Source organism: Haliaeetus leucocephalus, unplaced genomic scaffold, assembly GCF_000737465.1.
Source record: "Haliaeetus leucocephalus isolate CR32 unplaced genomic scaffold, Haliaeetus_leucocephalus-4.0 Scaffold340, whole genome shotgun sequence".
Classification (NCBI taxonomy): domain Eukaryota; kingdom Metazoa; phylum Chordata; class Aves; order Accipitriformes; family Accipitridae; genus Haliaeetus; species Haliaeetus leucocephalus.
The window spans coordinates 8,502,648-8,527,006 of NW_010972776.1; the positions used below are offsets into that span (position 1 = coordinate 8,502,648).

General features: G+C 39.6%; 2 protein-coding genes across 6 annotated transcripts in view; both read left to right on the top strand.

Annotated features, from left to right (window-relative positions):
- The first annotated feature begins 796 nt into the window (after positions 1–796).
- RBMX (RNA binding motif protein, X-linked) lies at positions 797–10,176 on the top strand. Of its 3 annotated transcripts, none has more exons than XM_010572455.1 (8): positions 797–944; positions 1,142–1,248; positions 6,760–6,931; positions 8,040–8,156; positions 8,525–8,639; positions 8,757–8,882; positions 8,959–9,062; positions 9,566–10,176. In XM_010572455.1, exons 1-8 carry the CDS (start codon positions 836–838, stop codon positions 9,871–9,873), a joined length of 1,158 nt encoding a protein of 385 aa, XP_010570757.1. In that variant the 5' UTR covers positions 797–835; the 3' UTR covers positions 9,874–10,176. The 3 variants fall into 3 exon arrangements, with proteins under 3 accessions (XP_010570757.1, XP_010570758.1, XP_010570759.1); XM_010572456.1 differs by having other exon boundaries at positions 8,974–9,062; XM_010572457.1 differs by having other exon boundaries at positions 6,760–6,922; positions 8,974–9,062.
- Positions 10,177–17,885: 7,709 nt separating this feature from the next.
- The window catches only part of ARHGEF6 (Rac/Cdc42 guanine nucleotide exchange factor (GEF) 6), a 38,614-nt gene continuing 32,140 nt past the window's right edge, over positions 17,886–24,359 (top strand). For all 3 annotated transcript variants that reach the window (XM_010572458.1, XM_010572459.1, XM_010572460.1), the window contains exons 1-2: positions 17,886–18,415; positions 19,465–19,548. In XM_010572458.1, the coding sequence (XP_010570760.1) occupies positions 18,251–18,415; positions 19,465–19,548 (249 nt within the window). In that variant the 5' untranslated portion in view covers positions 17,886–18,250. The remainder of the gene's footprint in view (positions 18,416–19,464; positions 19,549–24,359) is intronic.

Below are 24,359 nucleotides of genomic sequence, written 5' to 3' on the forward strand. Positions count from 1 at the left end.
TGTCGGCCCGTCCCCAGCCGGTCTCCTGCTTCCGGGGGGGGCTGCTTTGTCCCGGCTCTCCCTGTGTGCCGGGGAGCTGCGCAGGCCCTCCTTGAACGCTGCTGCGGGCTTTCCCGCCATAGGTAGGGCTGGGAGGCAACCGGGTAACGTTTGTCCACAGGCGCCAGGCGTTCCGCCAGGCGCTTCGAGGTTTTGCTTTGTCTAAGGCTTTTTTTTTTTAATTAAGTCCTCTCGCCTTGCCTTAGCCGTGGCTTTGCTGTGTAGCGCTGCAGTGATGGTCTGGTATCCGTTCAGGCTGACGCATTGTGTAGGCCAGGATTTTGGCGTACTCTTGATGTTCTTTAAATAATTTAAAGAATGAGTTTAATGTGGAATATTGTTTCAGGCTGACTTTAAAGTTAATATTTTGGTACTACTTTGACATGCTAAGTAAATTTCTTGAAATATCTATAGCAGGATTTAGATGCTAGGGTTACCATCGAGGCGAAAAGGCAGTAATCCTGAAGGACTTTACATATTCATCAATACTACTTGATCTTAAGAGACTTCTCATCAGTGCTTTGTTCCACTCCTTTAAAGTTAACTTAATCTATTTGAAATAGATGTGAAGAAGTAACTGAAGGCAGTACTACTAGTTCCTTCAGTCTAAAAATTTTAATGTTATGTTCTTTATACCTCATATCTCTTAATTGTCATCTTGCTCAAGAAAATTTCCTTGTGCTTTTGAAGAAAGAAGTAATTTATACTCCATGAAGTGGTATGGAAGTCTCTGTTGCAGTCTGATGTTTTGTTAATAACAACCTTACGCTTTTAATAGGTCATTTGCAGAATCAAAATGGTTGAAGCAGATCGTCCTGGGAAACTGTTCATTGGGGGCCTGAACACAGAGACTAATGAAAAAGCCCTTGAGGCTGTATTCGGCAAATATGGACGCATTGTGGAAGGTAAACAGAAAACCCTGTGATTTAAAATACTAAAAAATAAAAAGCAACAACATAGCTATGATGACTTTTTTGGCATTGATCATCTGAAATGATGGTGCTTTCATGTCCTCTAAGAAGTTCTGAGTTTAAAAGGTTAAATAAAGGTTAAGTGTTAGTACCTAATTACAGGAAAGAGTAATGTGACTTTATTTCTGCAGTCCTTTTGATGAAAGACCGTGAAACCAACAAGTCCAGAGGATTTGCGTTTGTCACGTTTGAGAGTCCAGCAGATGCAAAAGATGCTGCCAGAGATATGAATGGAAAGGTAGGAATTAAGACCAATTATATATTGCTGTTGCTACTGACCAGCAGTATTGATCTTTATGGTAAATTAATTAGTAATAAAAGTTGGAAAGACAATGGGTTAGAAGATCCTGGAGACAAGTCCCAGTTTCAAATCTGGCAAAATGTCTCTGTCTCCATGAGGCTCAAATCACTTTTTCCTTATTATGGATGTGACTGTAGAAAGTGAAGTCTGACTGTCAGTTACAATCTCCTTTTTTATTTTTTTCAGTTGGTGATGGAGGGCTTGTTATTAGTCAGCTCTTCATTCTTGCATGTCTCCTATAATGTTTTTATCATACTGGAATACAGTGTTATGTAAATTACAGTTCAGGGAAGTGACTTACCTGAAAACTATTAATGGTTCCCTTAACATGGGTTTAATGTGACTTCCCTACTTTGCTGGAGTGTTGATGTGCTATCTGGTGATCTGTAGATAACCTCCTACATTTGTGAGTTGCATCATAAATCTACTTGGCATGTATAAGGAGCATCTTGCCAGTTAAATAGTTTTGCAGTTAGCCAGCAATTGAATTTGCTTGTTTACACTCTACAGTGCAACAATATGACTTTAACAGGAAATAAAAATTTAATGCGTATGTAACATCTTTAAAAAGAAAAACTTAGGAATTTGGAGGAAAAGTTCCGAGATAAATACCAGCATAGTTTCTCAAAGGAATGCAGGCTACTGTGATCTGTGTCTGTTCTGGCACGTGTTTGAGAAGCTAGATGCAAGTTTGCAACTTAATGGTCAATATAGCTGCTTATTGTCATAGAGGTTCTGTCTCTTTAGGCAGTGAAAGACGTCTTCTCAGTTAACTTGAATTTCAGACTGGTGTTCAATGCATAATCTGAATGGTTGTGTTAAGGTCGTGCTGCGTTGGCCTTTTTCTACGTAGTGTCTCTGAGATGCCATTCACGTAAGGTGAAGAAGCTTCTACTGATTCTGATTAATTAACACTTGGGATTTTGATAGCTGTTTGTCTTGTTAGTGTGAGACATTGAAGTGAAAGAAAAATGTCAGTCATTGAGGTCAGTAAGTAAAGTGTAACATATTTGTACTTTGGGAATAAGAAAGTGAGCTTGCTGCAGTGTTCACAGTGAACACAAACATTAAAACTTCCTTATTTTGTGTTACAGCAGGTTTTCTGCTGTGTGTACGTAGTTTCTGGGTGCTTCAGGACAACCTCATGACAATTAGTATTACTTTCTTTGGAGACTTGCTTCCTTTTTAAACAAGTTCATAGTTTTTGCCAAGGCAGAGAGTGACAAGTCAGATAATGTCTTTTCTCTACCAGCCTAAACATCCTTAAAGGTGCTCCTTTTATTGAATTTTATTTCTCCGTTGTGTAGTTTGCTACAGTTCTGAAGACTTGTTTACTGCAGTTCTTAAATACTGATTTCCTCTGTAGTAGTCATTACAGTGAACCCTCACATAAGGTAACTTCAAGCACCAGCAACTAATTGTCAGACTGAAAGGAGTTCAGTCACTAATCCTAAATGTTCGTGGAGTGCAGCTTTCAAGTGAAAATCCCTCTGAAAATAATCACCAACTGTTCTGAATCTTGAATGTTGTGGCATGTGTTTGGTCACATTGGAAACATTTAGGAGAGTAATGTGTAGTGAAGTAGCTAAATGAGATTGTTTGTGGCTGACGTGATGTCTTCGTGTTCTGGAATGCACCATCTGCATCATTGTCAAGAAATGCTAGAAAATACTGCCTTGTGGATCATCATTCTCATGGTTTCTGTCTTCAACACTACAAATCTAAAAGTACCTTCATCTGCTTTGAAACTGGAACATAAAATAGTGTCTGAAAAGAAAATCCTCGCTTGGGATTTGGCCTAGAGTGACCTTTTCAATGTAAACCTTTAGGTGCTGCTGTGTAGAGTTCCAGTTCTGTACTGGTCTAGCTTGGTTTGACCATGGATATGAAAGATGTGGAATATGTTCATGAAGTAGTCTCTCATCCTCATCTTCAGAGACCCTTCTGGACAATAAGTACTGCTTGTACCTCAAAAAGACTCTGCATTCTAGATCTGAGGAGGAGCAATGTTTGAGGCATACTGTGGGAAGAGATTGTTACAAGTCAGAACTGGGAGCTTTTCAGTCTATTTGGAAATGATGGATCGGAGCACTCATGAGAATTTCAGGCACTTAATATGAAGCAGCAGAAGCGCTGTGCAGACGATAGTTCAAGCACTCTGAAAGAAGTTGACTTGTAGCCAGGGGGAAGAGTTCTGCATCGCCAGTGTGTTGCTCATTCTGTCTTTCCAAAGGAATTCAAAGTTGCAGCCCGTAGAAGAGGCCGATTTAGATAGATTCTGCAAGAGTGAATTTGCATTTGATTTTTTTGCTTCGCAAATGTTCATGAAAAACATATATCCAATGTTTTACTCCTTTCTGGGTGGGGGGAAGGAAGGGGTTAATTATATTTCATTCTAAAATGGGACAAGCATAGACTAGTCTAAGCTTGCTTGTTGAAGATTAATTTCAGTCCTGCAGAAAGAGGTCAGGAGATAATGATTTTGGAGTGGGGGTGGAGATTTTTTCACTTAAATTTCTTCTCTACAGAATTGGAACAATGTTAGCGTGTCTGAGCAGCACAGAAGAAATGTTAGAAGTACTTTATCATAACAAATTACTAGTCTTCTTTAAGAAGAACCTTAATTCATGGTGGTCAAGACTACATCCTGATGTCATGAAGGGTAGATGCTAATCTGGACACAAGTGTGAATATTCCAAGTCTGTAATGGTCATTCTGTGCAGTAGGCTGTTCTCATGATCTTTTGATTTTCAAGTCCTGAGGACAAAATGGATAATTAAAGAGAGGATATGACCTTAGAGGAAACATCCAGGACAAGCCAAAGATTTAGTTCCAGTGTAGATCTGCCAAGCCAGCTGGACTGTGTTAAGAGGTTGGAAGCAAATACTATAATACAAACAACAGTCTAAACTGTACTCAGTGCTACTGAAGGTTGTCTTCCTCTAATCAACAGAAAGTGTTTCCAGTTCTTTTGGTGAAGAAGTGATACAGTACATAGAAGCTCAGCCTGATAAGAAATGATCTTCAGTTCTTGTGAATATATTTGGTGAAAGGAAGCCCGCTTGATGTGCCATCAAGGAACATAGAGGAATGGTGGAGTCACTGCAGCATCAACAGTAAAATGATCCATTGGAGAGGAAATGCCTACGTGGCATTAGGTTGCAGTTTCGTGCAAATTTCTGTAACAGTTTCTTCGGAATACTGGATTTCTGCCCCACTCCCAAAATTTCCTAAATTTCATTCATCTCTTCTGTTGGAACGTTGAACAGGTTGCAGGACAGTTCTCTGATTCTGTTTGGTTAAGGTTCCCTGGCTCACCTTGCAAAGCTTTATAGATTGTTCATTCCACATATAGGAGTTTTTACAATTGCCAATCTATTATTATCCTTAAATGACTCATATCTTAAATTACTTTCCTGTTTTTTAGCACCAAGGTGACTCCACTTCATGGTGCCCATATGCTAAAAATGCTATTGTAACACTCTGACTCAAGGTTATAAACACCAACTAAGAGTGTTCATGTTGGCAGGTGGTGCTTTGGGCTCATTGAAAAAAAAAATCCTTATTCTGAGATGGCTTGTGTGAGTTTTATCTGTTCAGTGAGATAAGACCTTTCTTCTTTGAGCTAAGAACCTATAAAATGAAGTTGTCCCCTCTGCTTTAAAAATACAACAAACTTTGACAAGTATCTTGTGGTTAACAAAAGAGAAATAATCTTCTTGGACCTAATGAAAGGTCTTTTTGGACCTTAGGTATAGCTTTTTAAGACTGCTTGCATAAAGCAGTTTCAAAAGAAACCTATCTTTTGCCTAGGTAAGATGCGTAAGTGCAAGGCAGAAGGAAATAGGAGGATAAATGATAAGGAAAACTGTACCTCCTACATAAAAAAGGGAAGAACTTGGACCTAGCATCCAGGTTTTCAGAACCCATGCTAGCACAGGGGGATGGTGTTTGGTTTCTAAACTTCAAACAAGCTGTCAAGAATCTGCCATGAAATTGAGGACAACAGTGGTCATGATGGCAAAGCTTAAGGCTTCAAGCCCACTGTTACTGTTTTGAGAAGGATGCCAGAGACAGATGAATGATAATGGCAAAATAATACGATACAAACTGAGAAGTTCCAGTGATGAGAGGCACTAATGCTCGCTCCTGGAATGTTTCAGCTTGTCATGTGAAAAGGCTTATTGAGGAACCTTCCATAAGTAAAAGACTTCTATTAAGTCAAAGCCAAGACCAGTATGATTTTGCTAGTATGAATTTTTTTTCCTCACAATGGGTTAAATTGGACCTGTGGATATACACATGGATTTTTTGAACAGTAGCTACAAGTACATATGGTGGCAGAATACGTGAGCTACTCAAGTGGATGATTTCAGAGAGGGCTAGATTTCAGTGGAGAACAAAAAAGATTCAGTACCTCAGTAAAATACAATCAGCAGTTGGGAGTAAGACATTACTAGCGGTAGAAACCACTTCCTACCTGTATAATTCATTAGTTGTCATAGCAGAGTTAAATATTTAACTGCTAAAAAAAGGCAAATAAACCATGTTTGCCAGGATAGATGTGCAGTAACCTAACTTCAGGAGAGCTTGTGATCTTGGCTCTGCTATAATTACCAAATGTGTGGTGTCTGAAAGTTTATACAGAAATTTGATTAATCAGGTTGAGTTACTCAATATGTCTTACCACCTGCTCATGTTTGAGGTATAATAGTTGGCTGCACAGTTCCTGTTATTGCAGGTTTATATTCCAGAAAAAGCTTCCACTTTTTTTTCCCCTGCCAAAAAACCACACAACAAAACCCCCAAACAAACAAAAAAAAAACCCAAAGCACCTCCACTCTGGAAAAGCAAGTAGTAGAGTAAATTGTGTCAGTCACCTTTTTTGAAAACCCAGCTTGAAACAGTAGAAAAGAGGGGTGAATTATCATGCTCAGTCTGCTTTGTAGATGCTGAAATTACTCCTAAATACTTCAGTGATCACCGTTTTATCAGGACATCAAGAAAATGTACTAAACGGCCTCCCCATTGCCAGAAATCCCAACTGAAGCTAAGATACCTTCAGCTTAATCCTGTAACTACTGGTGCAGTCCTAGTTTGGTACAAAAGTCCATGGCAATTGAAAGTAAATTGGAGATCATAAATCATGTTTCATTTACAGAATAAATGACATGGGGCTGCCGTAATCATTGGACGCTTGTGTTTTCACTGAAAGTCCTTTCTGATGCTGCTCTGTATTTTTTTTCATCAATACCACAAGAATGAAGTACTGTAGAAATTAGGCCCAACATGCTGCTGAGTACATGGGCACTAATACTGAAGACTGAAATCAGTTCTAGAGTTGCTCTAACTTTATAAAATGGAAGCCCTATAATAGTGAAGCAAGAGGGGCTTAATTTAAGAAATACAAACGTGACTGAGCAGTAAGTAAAGCAGCTTCTTCTTTAGTCATTAGATGGGAAAGCAATTAAAGTGGAACAAGCAACCAAGCCATCCTTTGAAAGTGGTGGTAGGCGTGGGCCGCCACCCCCTCCACGAAGCAGAGGTCCTCCCAGGGGCCTTAGAGGTGGAAGAGGCGGAAGTGGCGCGAGAGGACCACCTTCAAGAGGGAGTCACTTGGGTATGTATTTACCTCTCTCATTATATACTTGGACAACATACAAGACAATCCCATTGGAAGATGACAATAATCCTACTGGAAAAAAAGTCAAACAGCCGAATAGTGCACTCCTTGTTCTTTATTAAAATGATGAAATATGATCTCGGCAGTTTAGTCAAATTTTTGGTTAGGCAAGTACACCTTAAGAAAAGGCTTTCAAATATGAAGATTCCCTTCTACAACTAACACTCCACTTGACTTTTGGCTGTGAAAGAAAAGCAAAACTCCTGCCCTGCACGTGAGAAAGGAAGCTTTCTGGTATTCAAGTTGAAAAAGCGATTCTCTTCCACCAGGGAAAGGGAACTGCCTTTCATTCTTACTAGCAAGAGCTCTAAACTTACTAAATTCTAGGACTGATCCTTCCAGATCATAGTGGGAGTTAGGGAAGCTAAGCCTTGTTTGTTGTTATAAAATAGTAGTGTGTTGAGTTGAAGCTTTCTTAAGTGGAAGGATAGTACATTACTTGATACTGGATATTCTTTAACTTAAGATATAGCTTTTTATTCAGAGACTTCAGTATCAAAACAAAACTGTTGCTTAATAGAAAAAGCAAGCAGCACCTGAGGTATAACAGTAAAAGCTGTAATGCAGGAAAAAAAACCCTGGAAATAGTGAAAACTCCTGTCTTGCAGAGTCTGTGTAGTAGGTTCTACAGACTCTGTAGGGCCTCTGTTCCCTCTCTATGTAGGATCTTCTCTAGTACATCTTCCCAGGTGGCTCTTGTCTTCTGAGAACACTAACTTGTTGAGCATTAAAGCTGTGACTGATTACAGATAGCAGCTGTCTTTCTCCCTTGTGTCACACCCTGTGGCTTTTGGATAAGTTCTAAAAGACAGTTTTTGACAGGAATTTAGGCTGTGGAAAGTTAACTTGGTGGGCTCTCAATTCTGCCAGTAGCATCTAGTAGTGGCCAAAACACAGGAGAAGGCTTTGAGGTCTTATTTTAGAGGTTTACTGTTGATCACATAGTGGTAATAATAGCACATAGGTTATTGTAGTTCAGGCTTTAGGGGCATACAGGTGAATATATCACAGAAATAACAATTTGGTTTATGGCTTATCCTTCTAGGGTCTTCTCGAGGGCCACTTCCCATGAAGAGAGGACCACCTCCACGAAGTGGAGGCCCTCCACCTAAAAGATCTGCACCTTCAGGACCAGTGCGTAGCAGTAGTATGGGGGGAAGAGGTAAGGGCTTCATGAATTACTTTGTTGCTTAGCTGTAGCACCTTAGTCTTCCTTCAGGAACTGTTGCAAATCATTGATTCTAACTTAAATCTGCTGTGGGATAGTGCATTGTTTTTCTAATTTATCAGTTCTTTTCATAAGAAGGTAATTTTGTTGCTGTTTGGAACAGTTCAGTGTGATTTGATGGTTGTGTTTCTTCTAGTGCAGCTTTAAAACTGTCCAGGCAGAAATGTGAAGTATTACATATGTAGGCTACAGAGATACTTTTAAATAGCTATAAACAGTCTGGTAATACTTACTTGCCTTGAGGAGTCTTTTGTGTGGCTAAATGCTAATTAAGTTAAAAAATATGGACTGTTTCTCTTAAGCTCCTGTGTCACGTGGAAGAGACAGTTATGGTGGTCCTCCACGCAGAGAACCAATGCCATCACGAAGAGATGTCTACATGTCTCCAAGGGATGATGGCTATAGCACTAAAGACGGGTAAATTCTTTTTACTAATTTAGTTTGGCTTTGTTGTTGTTGTTCAGAGAAGGATTTTGATCCCTGATCTTTTGAGGTGTGACATATGGCTAACATATCAATTCTTGTTCTTTATAGTTATTCAAGCAGAGATTATCCCAGTTCCAGAGATACACGGGACTACGCACCACCTCCACGAGACTACGCATATCGTGATTATGGTCATTCCAGTTCACGTGACGAATACCCCTCTAGGGGATATAGGTACCTACTGTTGGATTTTTCTCCCTGTCATTTTATTCTTGCTGTGATCTTACTGGTCTGTACTAAGTCTTAGTAGTCTTTCCTCCTATAGTGATCGTGATGGATACGGTGGTGGACGTGACCGAGACTACTCAGATCATCCAAGTGGAGGCTCCTACAGAGATTCATATGAGAGTTATGGTAAGAATCCATTTTGAGGATCATGTAGTAATCTGTACAGGTGTCATAAAATCTGACTTTTACTAGGTTGCTCATGTTTTAGGGGGAAGTGGCACGCTTTTTTTCCCCTACAGTGAAAGTGCAGTTGTTGGTTATCATTTGATCATCTTGTTAAATAAGCTATAAGCTAAAGAAGCAAAGTCAACAGTTCAGAATTGCAACTATCTCTGGAAAATATGGCTGAGTTTCTTCTATAAAATAACAAGCTGTTCTGGAATACCCAGTAAAGAGCCTGCCTGAATAAACACCGTCTTCATTCCTTCAGAGTCCTTAAATCCACTCACTGCCTGATATGCAATCCCCACTTTAAATACCATTAATGTGGCAGATTATATTAAGAACATCTCAATACATACAAAAAGAGTAGCAGTAAACATTTAAATACAGCAATTCTGTAAATTCAGATTGAAATTGTTATATATAACTTATGGTGTTGCCATATTACCTGACCATTGACCCTGCAGGTAACTCACGTAGTGCTCCACCTGCACGAGGGCCCCCGCCATCTTATGGTGGAAGCAGTCGATATGATGATTACGGCAGCACACGAGATGGATATGGAAGCCGAGAAAGTTACTCAAGCAGCAGAAGTGATGTCTACTCAAGTGGCCGTGATCGTGTTGGAAGACAAGACAGGGGTCTTCCCCCATCCATGGAAAGGGGCTATCCACCTCCTCGTGATTCTTACAGTAGTTCAAGCCGCGGAGCACCCAGAGGTGGTGGCCGTGGTGGAAGCAGATCCGATAGAGGTGGAGGCAGAAGCAGATACTAAAAACACTCTTAAACTTTTGGACCAAGACAGATTACTTCTCAAAAAAATGAAAAGTGGAAGTTGTTCTATCTTTACTACCAGAGGACTACTAAAAGGAAAAGTTGTTTTTACCTTTTTTTATTGTTGCCTGTTAAGTTTTCCCCTCCATGACTTTTATGCTTTTGTGAGGAAAAGTTAAACCAATGTTTAATTTCATTTCAAAATTGTTAACATTTCTTTCAAAAAGCAAATGTTAAATGTATAAAACTTGAGCTGTGTACTAGTGTTGTAATTTTCAAAGTAAAGTTTCCCTGAAATGCGACACTTCCCATCTGATTTTCCTCATGAATGGAACAAGCAGTTCTAAAGATCTTCCACACAACATCTAACCATCTAACATGGAGGTGGATTGTTCTACATGTTCAGCATCTCATTCTTAAACAAAATATTGCTTGTGATTTGGAGGGTGGTGGGGATATTCGACACAAAGTTCAGTTGTGCCTAGAATTTGAAGTCACAGTGTTCCCAATACAAAATGCCTTCAGATCCTTGTGTAAAGAAAAATAGAGGATATCATTCACTTAACCTGACAAAACAAGTGGATAATACTATTTTCTGCCTTCCTACTGTTTCATGGGGAGTTTGAAAAGATCTCCCCTCCAAATAAATCATGTACATGTAAGTCGGCCACAGAATACTGTAAAAATAAAAAAAAAAATTGACCAATTCCATCAAAAAAAGAAGCTGCAAAACGATGCTTACTCATACTGTTTCAAATTTTTGCAACTCTGTAGTGTTTCACTTTTAAAGGAACATCTTTGATTCCAAAGGAGAAAATAAGATAAGCAAAGAAGTCTTTCTCTCCAACTTCTCAAAGGCTTATGGCTTCATAAAAACAAGTGAATCTTTCAGCATTCCACAGCTGATTTAAAGCATCAAATGCCTGTGAAACAGCAAAGATGGTAAGCAAAGCAAACTAGTTTTTCAGTCTAAGTCAAAATTGAACCAAGTTATCTTCCTCTAGTACAGTAAGACAAGCTGCACGTCATGGCAATGGAAGTGCTGTCTAGATTAAAAAAAAAAAAAAGGAAAAGAAATACTCAAATACATTAGAAGTTCTCCAAATTCAACATTTCTTCTTGGATAAAAGCATTTATGGCACCAATTTTGAAACTAAAGACATAATGCAGCTCACTGTAGACAGGATATTGCCAAGTAGGGTTGGGAGGGGGTATTTTGTGCCCAGTATCTTTCAGTGAAGATGCTTAAAGAGGCTGCATATACTATATTTTAACAAAATTAAAGCCTTGTGAAATCAGGAATTGGTTTAGATTGACAAATATCAACTCGGCTATTGGGAGTTTGAAGCAAGCCATTGCAAGCTTGACGTTTAGTTGGATGCCTGACTGTTTAGTTTGACACTGCGTTAGAGGGATATCTAGTACATGTGGCAGAACCTGTGGCAAGTTGTTATGACTCAGGTAAAGCCATGAAGTTCAAAAGATGCTCTTGAATATAATAGACGTGAAGACTTCCAACTAAAAAAATAAAACCAAACCACAAACCCAAAAGCTTTGTACTACTGTTTAGTCCTCAGTAAATTTTGTCGTTCAACTTATGGATTTAACATGGCAGTGCACCATTGAAAAGGAATGAGAATCCATAAGCCATGCAACCTATCACTAAGCCATTCCAGTCCATTCCAAGCCAGTGAATCCTCCACCACTTAAAAGAGAAGTAGTAAAACTTGCAACAGAATAATCCACAAACCCAAGCTTGTGACTTTTTTTACATGGTGGGGGGAAGCACTATAGGTTGACTTATGCTGTAAAATATACTTTTTTCAATTTGTTGTATCTTCTTTTGACTGCAGGGTGATACCTTCTAGAAGATGCCACTGAAGTAATGCTGGTTCATCTGTGTTGATGGCAGAGATGAGTGGTGCCTGCACCAATACATAAGGTAAATGTTGTACTAGTGTAATAGCTGGAAGGAGGGGTTTTGGTGCTTCTGTGTTTATAAATTTAGATGGACATTATTCGTGGCTAAATAATATTTTCAACTTCCTGTTTGAATTTTGGAGGAGGAGGTTTAAGTAGGCTTTTTAATCCTACCAAGTTTGGAATTACAGTGAGAGACTTCTCATCTGCAGAAATTGGTCCAATTCGGGTATGGCTGAACATAAAATATGATTACAAATGGACTTTAAATCATGCTGTAGAGAGTATTTAGTCTAGGAATCTTTATAAGACCAGACCATAAAAATCTGAATTGGGTTAATAGATGTCAGTACAGACATTTAATCTGTCTTGCTAAATGCAGAACATGCAATTTAATGATTATACTGACTATAATCTTTGATTAGGAATTGATCTCTGCAGGGATCCTTGGATTAAATTGCAGACTTCCAGGTGTCTCCAGAATGGTTTAAAACTTTGTAGGTCAGCTGTGTTTCATGACTTTGAAGCCTACCCTATTAAAATTATTTTTCAAGTAGATGTAGGAGCAGCTGTCTTCAGACTTCATGTGGAAGAGTGACCGTCTCTTCTGTTCCTCTGATAACTCAACAGGAAAACAAGAAAGTGATAGTGGCTGTCATACAGCTTTTCGGAAAACTTTTCTACTAAATAATTGTTACATAAAAAAAAGGAAATAAACTTCTAACGTGTGCAAAATCTGTTGAAATCTAGTGTAGAGTGAAGGATACGAACAAATCTCTTTTCCACGGGAGGTATTTATGTAAGAAGCGTGTGTACTTTTTTGTCTTTTTTTAATTAGTTTTCAAGGTACTCTGTAAATGTAAGAACGTATTTTGCTGTTTCAAATATTGCTTTTGAGAACCAACTTTGAAACGGTGAAAAGAAAAAGCTGTAGTTGGTACAGTATTGTTCATCTGCCACATGGTTACTGATTTCAGGGAATTTCCATCTTGTGTGATGGACAGGTTCTGTTGCGTACTGTGTGATGTTTGTAGTCTCAGTTGGCTTACAATTCATTCTTCTTGGAGTCTCAGCAACAGCAACTATATAGCTGTGCAGTGCCTTTGTCAGAATATGCCAGTAATGTTTTGTAAATAGTCCTGATAAATTGCTGCTGTTACCTTGATAAAGAAGAAAAAAACCACACTTTTATTTCAGGGTACTGGATTGTATTTCAGATCAAATACAGAAGCATCATGAGTGTTTTCTGTTCTGAGTCAAAGGAAGCATATAGTTAAATGAAATAAAAGCTGCTACCTGACCAACTTTTTTTATTTCTCTGTCACTTGATAAAATTTCAACCAACAAAAAGTGTTACTTTGCTTATCTTTGCATTCCTTTTAAGCATGGCTTGAAATATTTAAATCACAAATCCTCCTGGAAAGGACACCATTTGAACTATAGGTATCTCTTTAAAGATTAAAAAACCTAACCTTTTTCATTAAAAAAATCACTTTTCATTGAAAAATCACTAATGTCAGTACTGTGGCACCAAAGTGGATTAGGGAAATATGTCTAAAAGTAAGCACTTCTCCCTCGCTCCCTCACCAACCTGCAAAACATGAGCAGGAGTCAATTTCTAAATTTATGGTTTGAGGCTGATCCAGATCACGAATCCTCTAATAAAGAGATGGAATACTGTCTTTTAATATGCAGCATCCTAGGTGACTTTCAAAAGTTTTGCCAAATCATTGTGTAGGTTGTGTCAGAATGTTTTAATTTTCTTTATATGTGTGCGCTTCAATTCTCTATATTACCTGGGAAGCAGAAGGTTACTCTTGGCAGGTGAAAAAGCTTCTCTCTCTTGGAAAAATAAAAGTGCTTTTTTCTCAATTCACTAGATCTGTTTTGTCACTTACTGCTGGTAGTGGGCCATGTTGTAATTAATAAAGATATTCAAGATAAAAGCTCACTTTCTCAGCCTACTCTGCAGCTTATAAACATTTCCAGATTCTTAACAGGTATGGTGTGAATGTTAGTTAGGGCGCAGTAAATAGAACGTAACTCATGGCAGCAAAGGTAACACTAACTGTGTAAAAAATAAGGATGTAATTCTACTAATCAGCAAGCTGTTTGCCTTCTCTTGATCACAAGTTTTATTTAATTTATAGTACGTCACTTTACAGATCAGTACCAGTGCATGTACCAGTTTATTACAGGGCTCCTGAGTATTGTGCTGAGGTGGTCAAGAGCTAGTGGGATTTTGTGGTAGGCAGAGTTTGGAGGGGGAATACACACAGGAATTGGAGAGGCTTTACTTAGTACTTGCTCTGGAGACAATGCTGTACAAGGACCGTGCATTAATACAAGTAGTCCTCAGATCGTTTTGATTATTGTAGTTGGCTGTTGATGTATTTTCATACTGTTGGGACAAATTGAATATAATCCAAAAGTATGCAGCGTGTATATAAAAACAATCAACTGGAAGATTATTTAGCTTTTTTGTTTCCGTTTCTGAGAGCGTACTAACTTGCATTTCTTTTTTCAGTTGTGGTGACTAGAAGGCGGCAGTGCAGCAGTGGATATGCGTTGGAAAATCGAAGGATAACAAAACGCAACTGACAAAGCTTGGCTTTTGAGTGTGGTGTTACCCACTATTTGTTTTAGAGGGTTGTGTTATCATTCAGGAGTTGCCTTTGAAAGCAGCACTAGTAATCTCTTGGATATAAAAAAAATTCTCAGGTGGAAGTCAATTTCTGTCTGCCATAGCTAACATCTTCCAAGAGTCAAGAGTGAGCATTCTTTTTAGTCAGTATACGTGCTTCAGTAGCTTCTGCAGTAGGAAAATACTCCAGGGCTGCCCTTTAAATAGGGTGCTTTCCATTTATGCTGAAAAAAAGTGAGTTTTAGTCCTCCAAAATACAGAGGACTACATTGTTACAAATTCTTCTTCACCAAGAAACCATGAAAAGTTCTACTATATTCTTACCTTAACAGTTTTATAATTGTCTGAGATGCTATTAGTGATAAATCCCCAGAATAATTAAGTGTTCTTCTATGCACTCGTTTCCTGCAAAACTCCAGACAGCACTGCATCTCTTGCAACAAGATGCTTTCATCAAAACTTTGCCTTGATGCATTTTTATCTTACATACACATTGATGTGCCAGTGTAAGTGAGAAGAATCCTCAGGCGCCAGTATTTCATATAGAAAACTAACTTCAGATTGACTGCAGTACTCAGTCATGACTAAAAAAGTTCATATTGACTTCTGTGGTAGACATAAACTGATCTCATTTAAACAGCTAATGCTCAGTTTATAATGAGTAGCTAAAGAAGAAAAAGCATGCGTACCTTGTCGAGGGATTTAAAACTACCTTTGGGTTGTGGGATAAGAATAGCACTTAAAACTTCAGGTACGGACTGCAGATTCTAGGAGTAAGTCTGCCTGTATGTAGCAAATGGGTAGAATTGCAGTATTTCCCAGGGCTAATAAATTTACTGTTAAAAAAAGCATTACGGGTTTTGGGTTTTTTTTAATTAAAAAAAAATACCTGTTACTCAGTGACATTTGCGTGGTGAAAAGATTGCTAGTGTTACATACTGATGGATGTTTATTGTTAAAAAGTGGTGTCGGAGAGTATCTTCTACAAGAAATAATAATATGCTGTAATATTAAGAGACTCCTTTTTCAGCAGTAGCTTACAGTCTGGGTACTGCTGTTTAGGCTGAACCAGATCATCCTAACTAAAATGTAATGCCAACATATGAGCTAACATACAAAAAAAGGTTGATACCTGCCTAAAATACTAAATTGTGAGAATGTACTGCCGATGTAAATTAGCTCATGCACTGACTGAAACTTCATCATTGAAAGTCACTAGTTTAAATGTAAGGCATCAGTAGATTCTGCAGAAGAAAAATACTCCAGTATTGTTCTTTGTATTGGGTGTTTTCCCTTGATGCTGAAAAAAAGAGCCGGTGACATAAAAGCAAGTGAGGAGAATCACTGCAGCATGTTTTCTGAACATCTGAATGCTATTCTTAACTTGCTTCTGTTACCATGCTGTTACTGATGTACATGCCATCAGAGTCCTTTGATAACTTGGTATAGCCCTCCCCCGCTTTTTATTTTTTAAACTGTGTTATATAGTCATCAGTGGTGTAAATCAGGCTGCAAATAAAAGTCTATTTGTAACTTAGGGGTGGAGGTTGACACTGTAAGAGATGATCGACAATTAATTTGATTTCTCCCTGTCGGCAAATAACCGAAGTTGAATTCTTTTACAAAGACCAGAAACTGTTCCTTGCTTGGTGGCTATACATTCATACCCTGGCTTTGTCACCGAATTAATTTTTGTGTAGGCGTGGGCGAACAAACTGGAAGATTTTTAGATGGGTCCTTTCTGAAAGATGCGAGGTTGGCCTTCCTCATCAGAAATGCCTTAAATTTGGGGGTTTTCTGAATATGCTATGTCTCCAGGTCTTTCAAGCAGTTGGTAAGTGTTGAAGATGTGGGAAGTGTTTTCATTTAGTTGTGGTTGCAACCATTAACACCTGTTTGGCTGCAACAGCTGCATGTGAAATAGTCATGAAACTAAACCTGCCTATCTACACAAAGGTTTGCTTTAGAAGAGGGAGTGGGTGAAGTACTCTTTGTGTATTCAGGTTTGTAACACAGTTTAATGAAGCAGGTGTGTAATTTTCCCTGTGTTGAAATATTTCTCTTTACATCAGAAACTGGTATGTTCTGATGAAACGACTGAAGTGGATGTCTTACATATACAAATGATTGTCTCCAGTAGATGAATGAGCCTTTGCAGTTGTGTTGCCTACTGCCGATTTGGAAAAAGAAAAAGCAGGCTATGAAAAGTGGAGACTGCAAGTACCGACTTCTACAAAATAGTGGTGGTCATGAGAACTGGAAGAAGGAAAAAAAATCCCTAAAGTTCTTGTAATTAGTCATAAATTTGAAGTGTTTTGCACATGTATGGATAGTTGTAGATGTACTTCACCAGATGGCAATGAGTTTTGTAATTTAGCTTCAGCCAGCTTTATCATTCACACTGGCTGCAGCTATGTGTTACTACTAGTATTTCCACACAACAGAGAACCGGAACTCGTCCTTGTTTCCTCATAAAGGTCAAAAGTCTGTCTAACCCTAAAAAGGCAATTCTGATTTCTTACTGGTGGCTGTTAAGAATTATCCTTAAGTACGTCCTAGTACCAATCATAAGACCTGGAAAGTGGAGACACAAAGCCATGCATATTTATCGTATATAATTTTTCCTCTTGCTGTTCTGTTTCTCCTGACCCTTTAAATTACTAGCCTAAGCAGTTTGAGAGCGCTGATGTCTTGAAAACAGTTGCTTTAAGTAACAGGGTTAGGAATTGGCTCAGAATATTGTCACCAAGCAATTCTGGTCTCTAGGATAATTTGTTCTTGTTTTATTGCTTCAATCCATGATGCTCCAACTTCTTTGGCATTCTAAATAGAGTTGCTTCATTTTCCATCTGTTCTAGTGAAAGGACAGTTAAAAAAGGAGAAGAAAATGGCAAGATGACTGGACTTCTCTAAATTGGTATGATCAATAGTGATGGTTAATACTCTCCCAGAACAGGGTGAAAAACTGATGCTGCTCCATAGAATGGATCTTGAAGAGCTGGTGGAAAGGAACATTTTAATAGGAGTAGTAAAATAGTTGGGAAGTTTCATTCTTGGCTTTGGATGAGTTAAATTTATGAGCTTTTCTAAGTTACCCAGATGTATGTTTTCAGAGATTATCACCTTCCAAAAAACCATTATGGATTATATGTGCACTACTTGTATAAAACAGTCGAAAAAACAAGTTTTTTCTTTATAAAGTGCATGATCAGAATTTATTTTCAAAAATCAAGCCTTGAAAATAGAAAACTACTATAAAAGGCAATTTTAATAACTAGGTTTGTGACATAAAGTTAAAAAATGTTTATTTAAAGTTAGTGTGATGTTTCCCACCAAGCATCTTTAGTGTGAAGTTCAGTTTTAATGCTGCAAATAGTTCATTATTTACAGTGCTAAAGACAAATTTACATTTACTTTTTTGGGTAATAGCCACAAGTTAAGACCAAGTTTACCAGATGATAGTATGCCAGCTGCCACATGGAGGAAGTCACTAGGTAAGATCTTTCTGGTGGAAAAAGTATCCACATAAAATGCTTCTATTTTCAATAATGTGGAAAATGTGTAGTTAAAGATCTGCTTTCACTGTCTCTTTTTAAAGTAACAGCACTAGAAACTTTAAGTAAAGGTTTCTTACCTTTGAGTAACAGTACTTCTGGGTCTTAAGATTTGGTGAGTTTCTGTGCTGAGCGAAAAAAAAGGTAGTTTCACGCTTGAGCTCAGCAAGCAGCAGCAGAGGCAGGAAGATGTAATCACGGATGTGGGTTCCAGCAAGCTGCTGCACAGGAGAACTGCGCTGGCGGCAGAACTCTCCACGATGAATCCAGAAGAACAAATTGTAACGTGGCTTATTTCATTAGGAGTTTTAAATTCCCCTAAGAAAATAGTAGATGATCCGGAAGAGTTCCTGAAAACTTCTCTGAAAGATGGAACTGTGCTTTGTAAACTCATTAATCGACTTCTTCCGGGATCTGCAGAAAAGGTAACTCTTCAAGATGTATTTTGCTAGCCTGAAACGGAGCACTGCTCAGTAAAATATTGTCCTGGTCATTTCGAGGTACAGATTTCTTTGGTAAGTAAGATGAACAAGAAGCATCTGAAAGATGAATGTTTTACAATTCAGTTACTAGTTATATCTAATTGAGGGCAAAGTATGATTGTAGCTTTAATTCTTTGATTTTGTCGCTACAGCCAGAAAAAGAAACCCGAAAGGTTGCAGCTGGCCAAGTTACGCCTTTTCATTCAGTGGCAGGAAATACCGGGCCTACCAGAGGTCAAAATATCTTGGTTTTGAACAGAAGGATATGCAGTTAGTCTGTATTTATGTAAATATCATTAATTACAACTTAATATATTCACTCTTTCAGAACTCTTACTGTAAAATACTTTGTTAGTCAGGAAATATACTGGAGAAGCAGATTAGGTTAGGAATAAATAATAAACATTGCATCCATGCCATTTTGAACTGTCCCCAGGCCAGCAAATCCATTGGTACTGAAGCCATTTAAGCCATATGAGTGCCTCCTATTACAGTTCTATGAGGCATATTTTCAGACAGTCCAAAAGTGTCATAAGTAACTGCAGGAGAAAAAAAGGGAAGGAGTCCAATGAGAGATAGGAAATGGCAACAAAGAAGAGAAGCTGTTTAAAAAAAACCAACAGGTTCTCCACCCTGTAAAACAGGAGCCTTTATTTGTTATGCAAAAATCAGTTTTGCTAGCTCCTTATCTTTTGCTTATATGTCATGGTTGGGGGCAGAGTGTTCTTAAAGGTCATCAATTTCCCACTGTCACTTAGGGCACTGTCATATGTTGACATTCAAAACAAGATGCCGACCATTTCGATGTGTGCATCACTTCCTCTAGTGGCTCTTTCTTCCTGCTTCAACAGCTTGCCTGCCACCCCCATCCGCCCCCTTAAGAAGCTTCCCTAATTCAGTATAAAACGCACATGTCAATATTCATGCAGGCCTTCTGAATAGAGGCTATATGGAAGGTGATGCAATGATCTCGGTGGATTTTCTTTCTTCAGTATTGCCTGGAGCCTAAAAATGAAGCTGACTGCATCAGTAATATTCAAGAGTTCTTGAAAGGCTGTGCACTCCTTAAAGTGGAGGTAAGTCAACTAAGATCTTTTCTTTTATTGTTGTAACATGCTTGTTCAATCAGCCTTCTGAAAGGAAGCCAGATACCAGAGGGATGAAATCAATATTAATTCCTCATCTTTTGTATTAATAACATAAATTAGAGCATGGGTAATTTAATATTCTGCCTGGAGAATCTGGAAACTGAGTGTATTGACTGTAAGCTTAACAGATTCCTTCTTGTTTTTTGAAACAAACCTAAATGGTCAGGTAGAAACACGTGCAGCAGTAACAGGAGGTCTGTCTAAACAGAGTGGACCTGTTAACATTTTTTTTTTCATTATTAGAGAGGGGTATTGCAGGTTTCAGCCTTGCTTTAATATGAAGGTTGAAATAGTCTTAATACTGCAGTATTTTTCATCCCCTTCCAGCTGTTGAGTGAGGTTCTACCAAACACATAATATAAAATTGATCCTTGCACATAAAAATAATCCTAATGAAGACAAAAGACACCTATTCAGTAGCTATTCCTGGTCCTATCTATATGCTGATTCTTATGCTTAAGCATAGCTTGTATTTGCAAGATCAGAGTCTAAATGAATCACTGAAGAGTTCAGCAAATTTTGCCACCAGATTTTTTACTAATTGCATATGGATTTAAAATGTAAAGACTTTTGTATCACACTTAAATCCCTACAGTAAAAAAGAAACCTGTAACTAAGAGCCATCACTGTCTCATTTGAAATAACGCTCAACATTGTGGAGAAAAAATACATTCTGAAGACAAATTCTGCCAGAAACAGGAACAGCATCCTTGGGCATTACACAGAATATTCATGTACCACAGTGAGAAAAGTCCAACCCATGGTAGCTCTGTTCCTGTGCTTTTCCTTTGAAGGTCTAAACAAGCAAAGAGCCTTTTTTCTCTTCAGAGCTTTTTAGCTAACCAGCATGAAAATCTGCTCACTCCAGAACTGTTTCACTAGCCTGTTGTTTCCCAGTAATACATTTCTTAGAGCCTGCTGCAGCAGCCCAGTTTTAAGAGCAGATAGGCCTTCAGTGATTCTATATATATCACATCAGAAACGGGTGTTGCCAGTCTTCTGGTACTGACCATGTGATTTCCTCCATTTTTCAGAGTTTATTTTTCTATTTGAAAACTAATCATAATGGTTATGGTGGAAAACACTAAAAATAGGAGTCTTAAACAGCTAGAAGATAGGACAAGGGAACAGTCCTCAACTGTTGTGCTTTAACATCTCATAGTTTTGAAAGCCAGTTCTGCAATATTGCAGTCACACTCCGCAGTTTTCAGATGCTAGGAGCTACCAACATTGTGTGTCCAGCTCTGGGTGTTTCTCTGATCCTCCCTGTGCCTTTTCTTCCTTGGTTTTAATTTAAGAAACTGTTTCTGACTTCTTTTTTCTTCTGATTTATAACCCCCTTAATCTTTGAAATATTCTGACCTTTCAGTAACTTCCCTAGTGCTCATGTGGTTGCCCCGTCTTGGTTGCTGTGAAAGGAGACCCCAAAAGCTGAATAAAAGCTCAAATCTCTCAAGGTCAAGTTTAAAGTTTGCAGCAAAATGAAAATGATTTCTTCTTATTTTTTTTTCCAAAATACTAATTCATATTAGAACGCCAAGTGAAGACAGGAATTTTGCTTCTGCCTGGCTCCTCTCTGTAGCCTCAGGCAGAGGAACGCTCAAGGTAGATGAAGCTGAGATGGTGGGCAAGACATGGCACAAGTCGGAGTGCTTATGCTTCCCTCTGGCTCTTCACCTCCTGTATTGCCAGCTTTTCTGAGTGCCTTGAAGGCAAAGCCAGAGGAGACATGAAAACCCTCTGCCATCTGTTCCTTCTAAAAGCTGCCCTCTTTGGACCCTCTTGGCAAAGAGACTCTGAGAGGCATACCTATAGGTGGTCCTCCCTCATGTCTGATGCTTAGTTTGCCTTGGGAAGGGCCACTGCCCTTCAGAGGGGGTTTCTCTGCAGGATATTTACTCTGACAGCATGTTTGGAGCATCAGAACGTGCAGAGAACCTTCTGGTCCAAGATCCATCAGCACTGAAGTTGCGGTAATCAGGTATTATGTCTAAGGAAGATGAGCATAGGATAGTAAATCTGTTCTTCTCCAATCACCTAGCCTGAGAAAAGAGTAACATCAGGAAAACTCTCAGCTTAACAGGTTTGAATTCCCTGACAGCCATCCTGCTGCTTACCCAGGCCTTGGATTTGACAATAAAACCCTAATGGTTCTGTCAAATTCTGCCCTTCTCCAGATGCCACAGAGAACTCTTGCTCCTTAGATATGAAGAAGTAGCCTGGGACTGGATCTGAGACACTTCTCCTGTCATGAGACTGACAAGTGCATGTTAAGGTCAGAGATTCTGTTCCTGTTGTAGATGTGAGCAAAAGAGGATGTTCTGAGGAAAGAACAGCTCACAACTTCGACTCTGGATATTGATTTGTACAAAAGGGCCTCATCCAGGGGAATCTCAAGCATGAAAAACTTCATACATAACATTAGCATCCCATCCTAGCATCCCATGGCTTCGTTGTACTTTGCCAAAGCAGTGGCTACCTTTATACTATGCCTTAAATTGATTTTTGTCATAGACGTTTGTACAGCTGCCATTTGGAGCTGAATACATCACTTCACTGGGCATTGCTAGCGTGCAGGGAAGACGATCAGTGTGGGAAGTCGGGCTTCCAACAGCTTTCAGTTGAAACCCAAGTCCCACCTTCCACTGAACGGATACTGCTTGCCAATGTCTTCCAGTGGGAAGGCATGCAAAGAGGTTACTCCTGCAGAGCTACACATACGCACTTCCCTCCTACCCTTCTTTGTTGTCCTGGTAACTCAATCTTAGGAAGTGGAAGAAAGATGCAGCAAGGCAAACAGCACCTTCTCCCATTTTACAGGACTGGTGAAATATTTGGACATAGTGGAAGAGAAAGAAGGACACTCCGTGACCTTCCTGCTTTGAGGTGGCTCCATTAAGTTGCAGCAGTTCTACAGACTGGTGGTGTGAACTGGAAGAGTCCGTCTCATTGCAGGGTATAAATAACCAAACTCTTCCTTAGCTTCAGCCCAGGACTGAAGCCTGCAAACATTTGCTGCTTCAGATGTGCTAGTCCTAAAAAAGAAGGCAAGCAGGGAAATCAACACCTTCTAGCTAGACGAATGTTGTAATGAGGTGAAACAATGAGACCATGTCTACAATTTTCCCACTGCCTTTCAGTGCTAGAATTTGATCCAAGTCATAAGAATGTCTATCAGCCCAGTTCTGCTGAGACAGAGGACTAGGCAGAGGACACGGGCACCTCTTTGGAGCTTACGTGTCCTTAGAGGATTCTTTGGTGGTTTGGACTGAGGAACAGTGCAGATAATCTGATCACGCTTCATTTACACTGGCTTCAACCTCTGAGCTGTGTATAGGACCCAAGATCTGGTCCAGTAAGAGAGTACTGCCAAGGCAATGACAGCTGGATACAAGCAGGTTGAGGTGGAAAGTGGAAGGCAAGAGGTTCTGTCCTGATGGCCAGGTGGAGTCTAGTGTAGAAGATACAGGGAAAAGATCATGAGGAAAGAGAAAAATCAGGTAGAAAGCTCCTGGCCTAGCTTGTACTTGACGGTACAAATGGGAGGTTAGTCTGCTTTTGCTCTTGACACAACTGTGCATATAATAACAGCAGCTCAATAGCTAAGCATCATTCACTGCTGAGGAAGCACAAGACCTTCATTCAGCAGCAGCATTTTATTGCTAATACAACCACAAAACTTCTGGCAAGGGGCTAAATTTTGTGAACTAAGAACGGTATCTGCACGGTAAATCAATAGCTGGATTAAACCTGACTGTCCAGAACGATCACAGAGCATGCAGTATGTCGTTGCCATTGTGGGCAGAACTGAAGCTATTCCTGCAGTTGGAGAGGCTTGCAAGCTTCACCAAATTCTTTGTACCTGGACTGAGGGTGTGGGAGAGCAGATGAAAAATCATCACCACTTTGGCTCCCCATCCACATGCTCCCAAAGCCTGCTCTGCTTTAGCTTCACTCCAAAGCGATGTTACCTTTCCTAGCTGGGTAACGTCAAAAGCAAGAGCTCCTGTTCAGCACCGACCAGCACAAGCACTGCAGAATGGGTATGTCTGAATTCAGAGTGACCTGGTGTCCCAGAGGTCTCCAGCTCACAGGTTTGTGGGGTGTTTCTGACACCCCTATGTCCTGCATGGAGTTGGGACCTGCAGCCGGGCTTCACCCTGGATGTCAGTACAGCTTCGTTCCCTTTCCATGCTGCAGCCCGCTGTTGTGCTGAAGTGTCTGGGGATTTTCGTGCTCCCTGCAGGAGAGTGTTCCCCGAACAGATGGGCACACGCAGCAGAGGCACCGTGCGCCGCAGCAAGGACATGCTGTCTCTGAGAATTCACTGCCTCAGCTGAACTGTGCCTCATCTACAGACTCTTCTGCAGCATTTCTCTTCTCAGTGGCGCAAAACCACTCTAATTACCATTTCAGTAGCCTGGATTTTCCTCTCTTTTCCTATCCTTTCCCCCCTAATTTTCCTTTCCCCCCTTCCTTTCCTTTTCCCCCCTTCCTTTCCCCTTTTCCTTTCCCTTTCCCTTTCCCCCTTTCTCTTTTCCCCTTTCCTTTCCCTTTTCCCCTTTCCTTTCCCTTTTCCCTTTCCCCTTTCCTTTCCCTTTTCCCCTTTCCCTTCCCTTTTCCCCTTTCCTTTCCCTTTTCCCCTTTCCCTTCCCTTTTCCCCTTTCCTTTTCCCTTTTCCCCTTTCCTTTCCCTTTTCCCCTTTCCTTTCCCTTTTCCCCTTTCCTTTCCCTTTTCCC

Bases quoted from the DNA above. Each gene is read 5' to 3' on its own strand.
- RBMX (XM_010572455.1), top strand. From the start codon at position 836: ATGGTTGAAGCAGATCGTCCTGGGAAACTGTTCATTGGGGGCCTGAAC. The intron at 1,249-6,759 runs GTAGGAATTAAG...CTTCTTCTTTAG, and splicing joins CCAGAGATATGAATGGAAAG to TCATTAGATGGGAAAGCAAT. The intron at 8,157-8,524 runs GTAAGGGCTTCA...GTTTCTCTTAAG, and splicing joins CAGTAGTATGGGGGGAAGAG to CTCCTGTGTCACGTGGAAGA.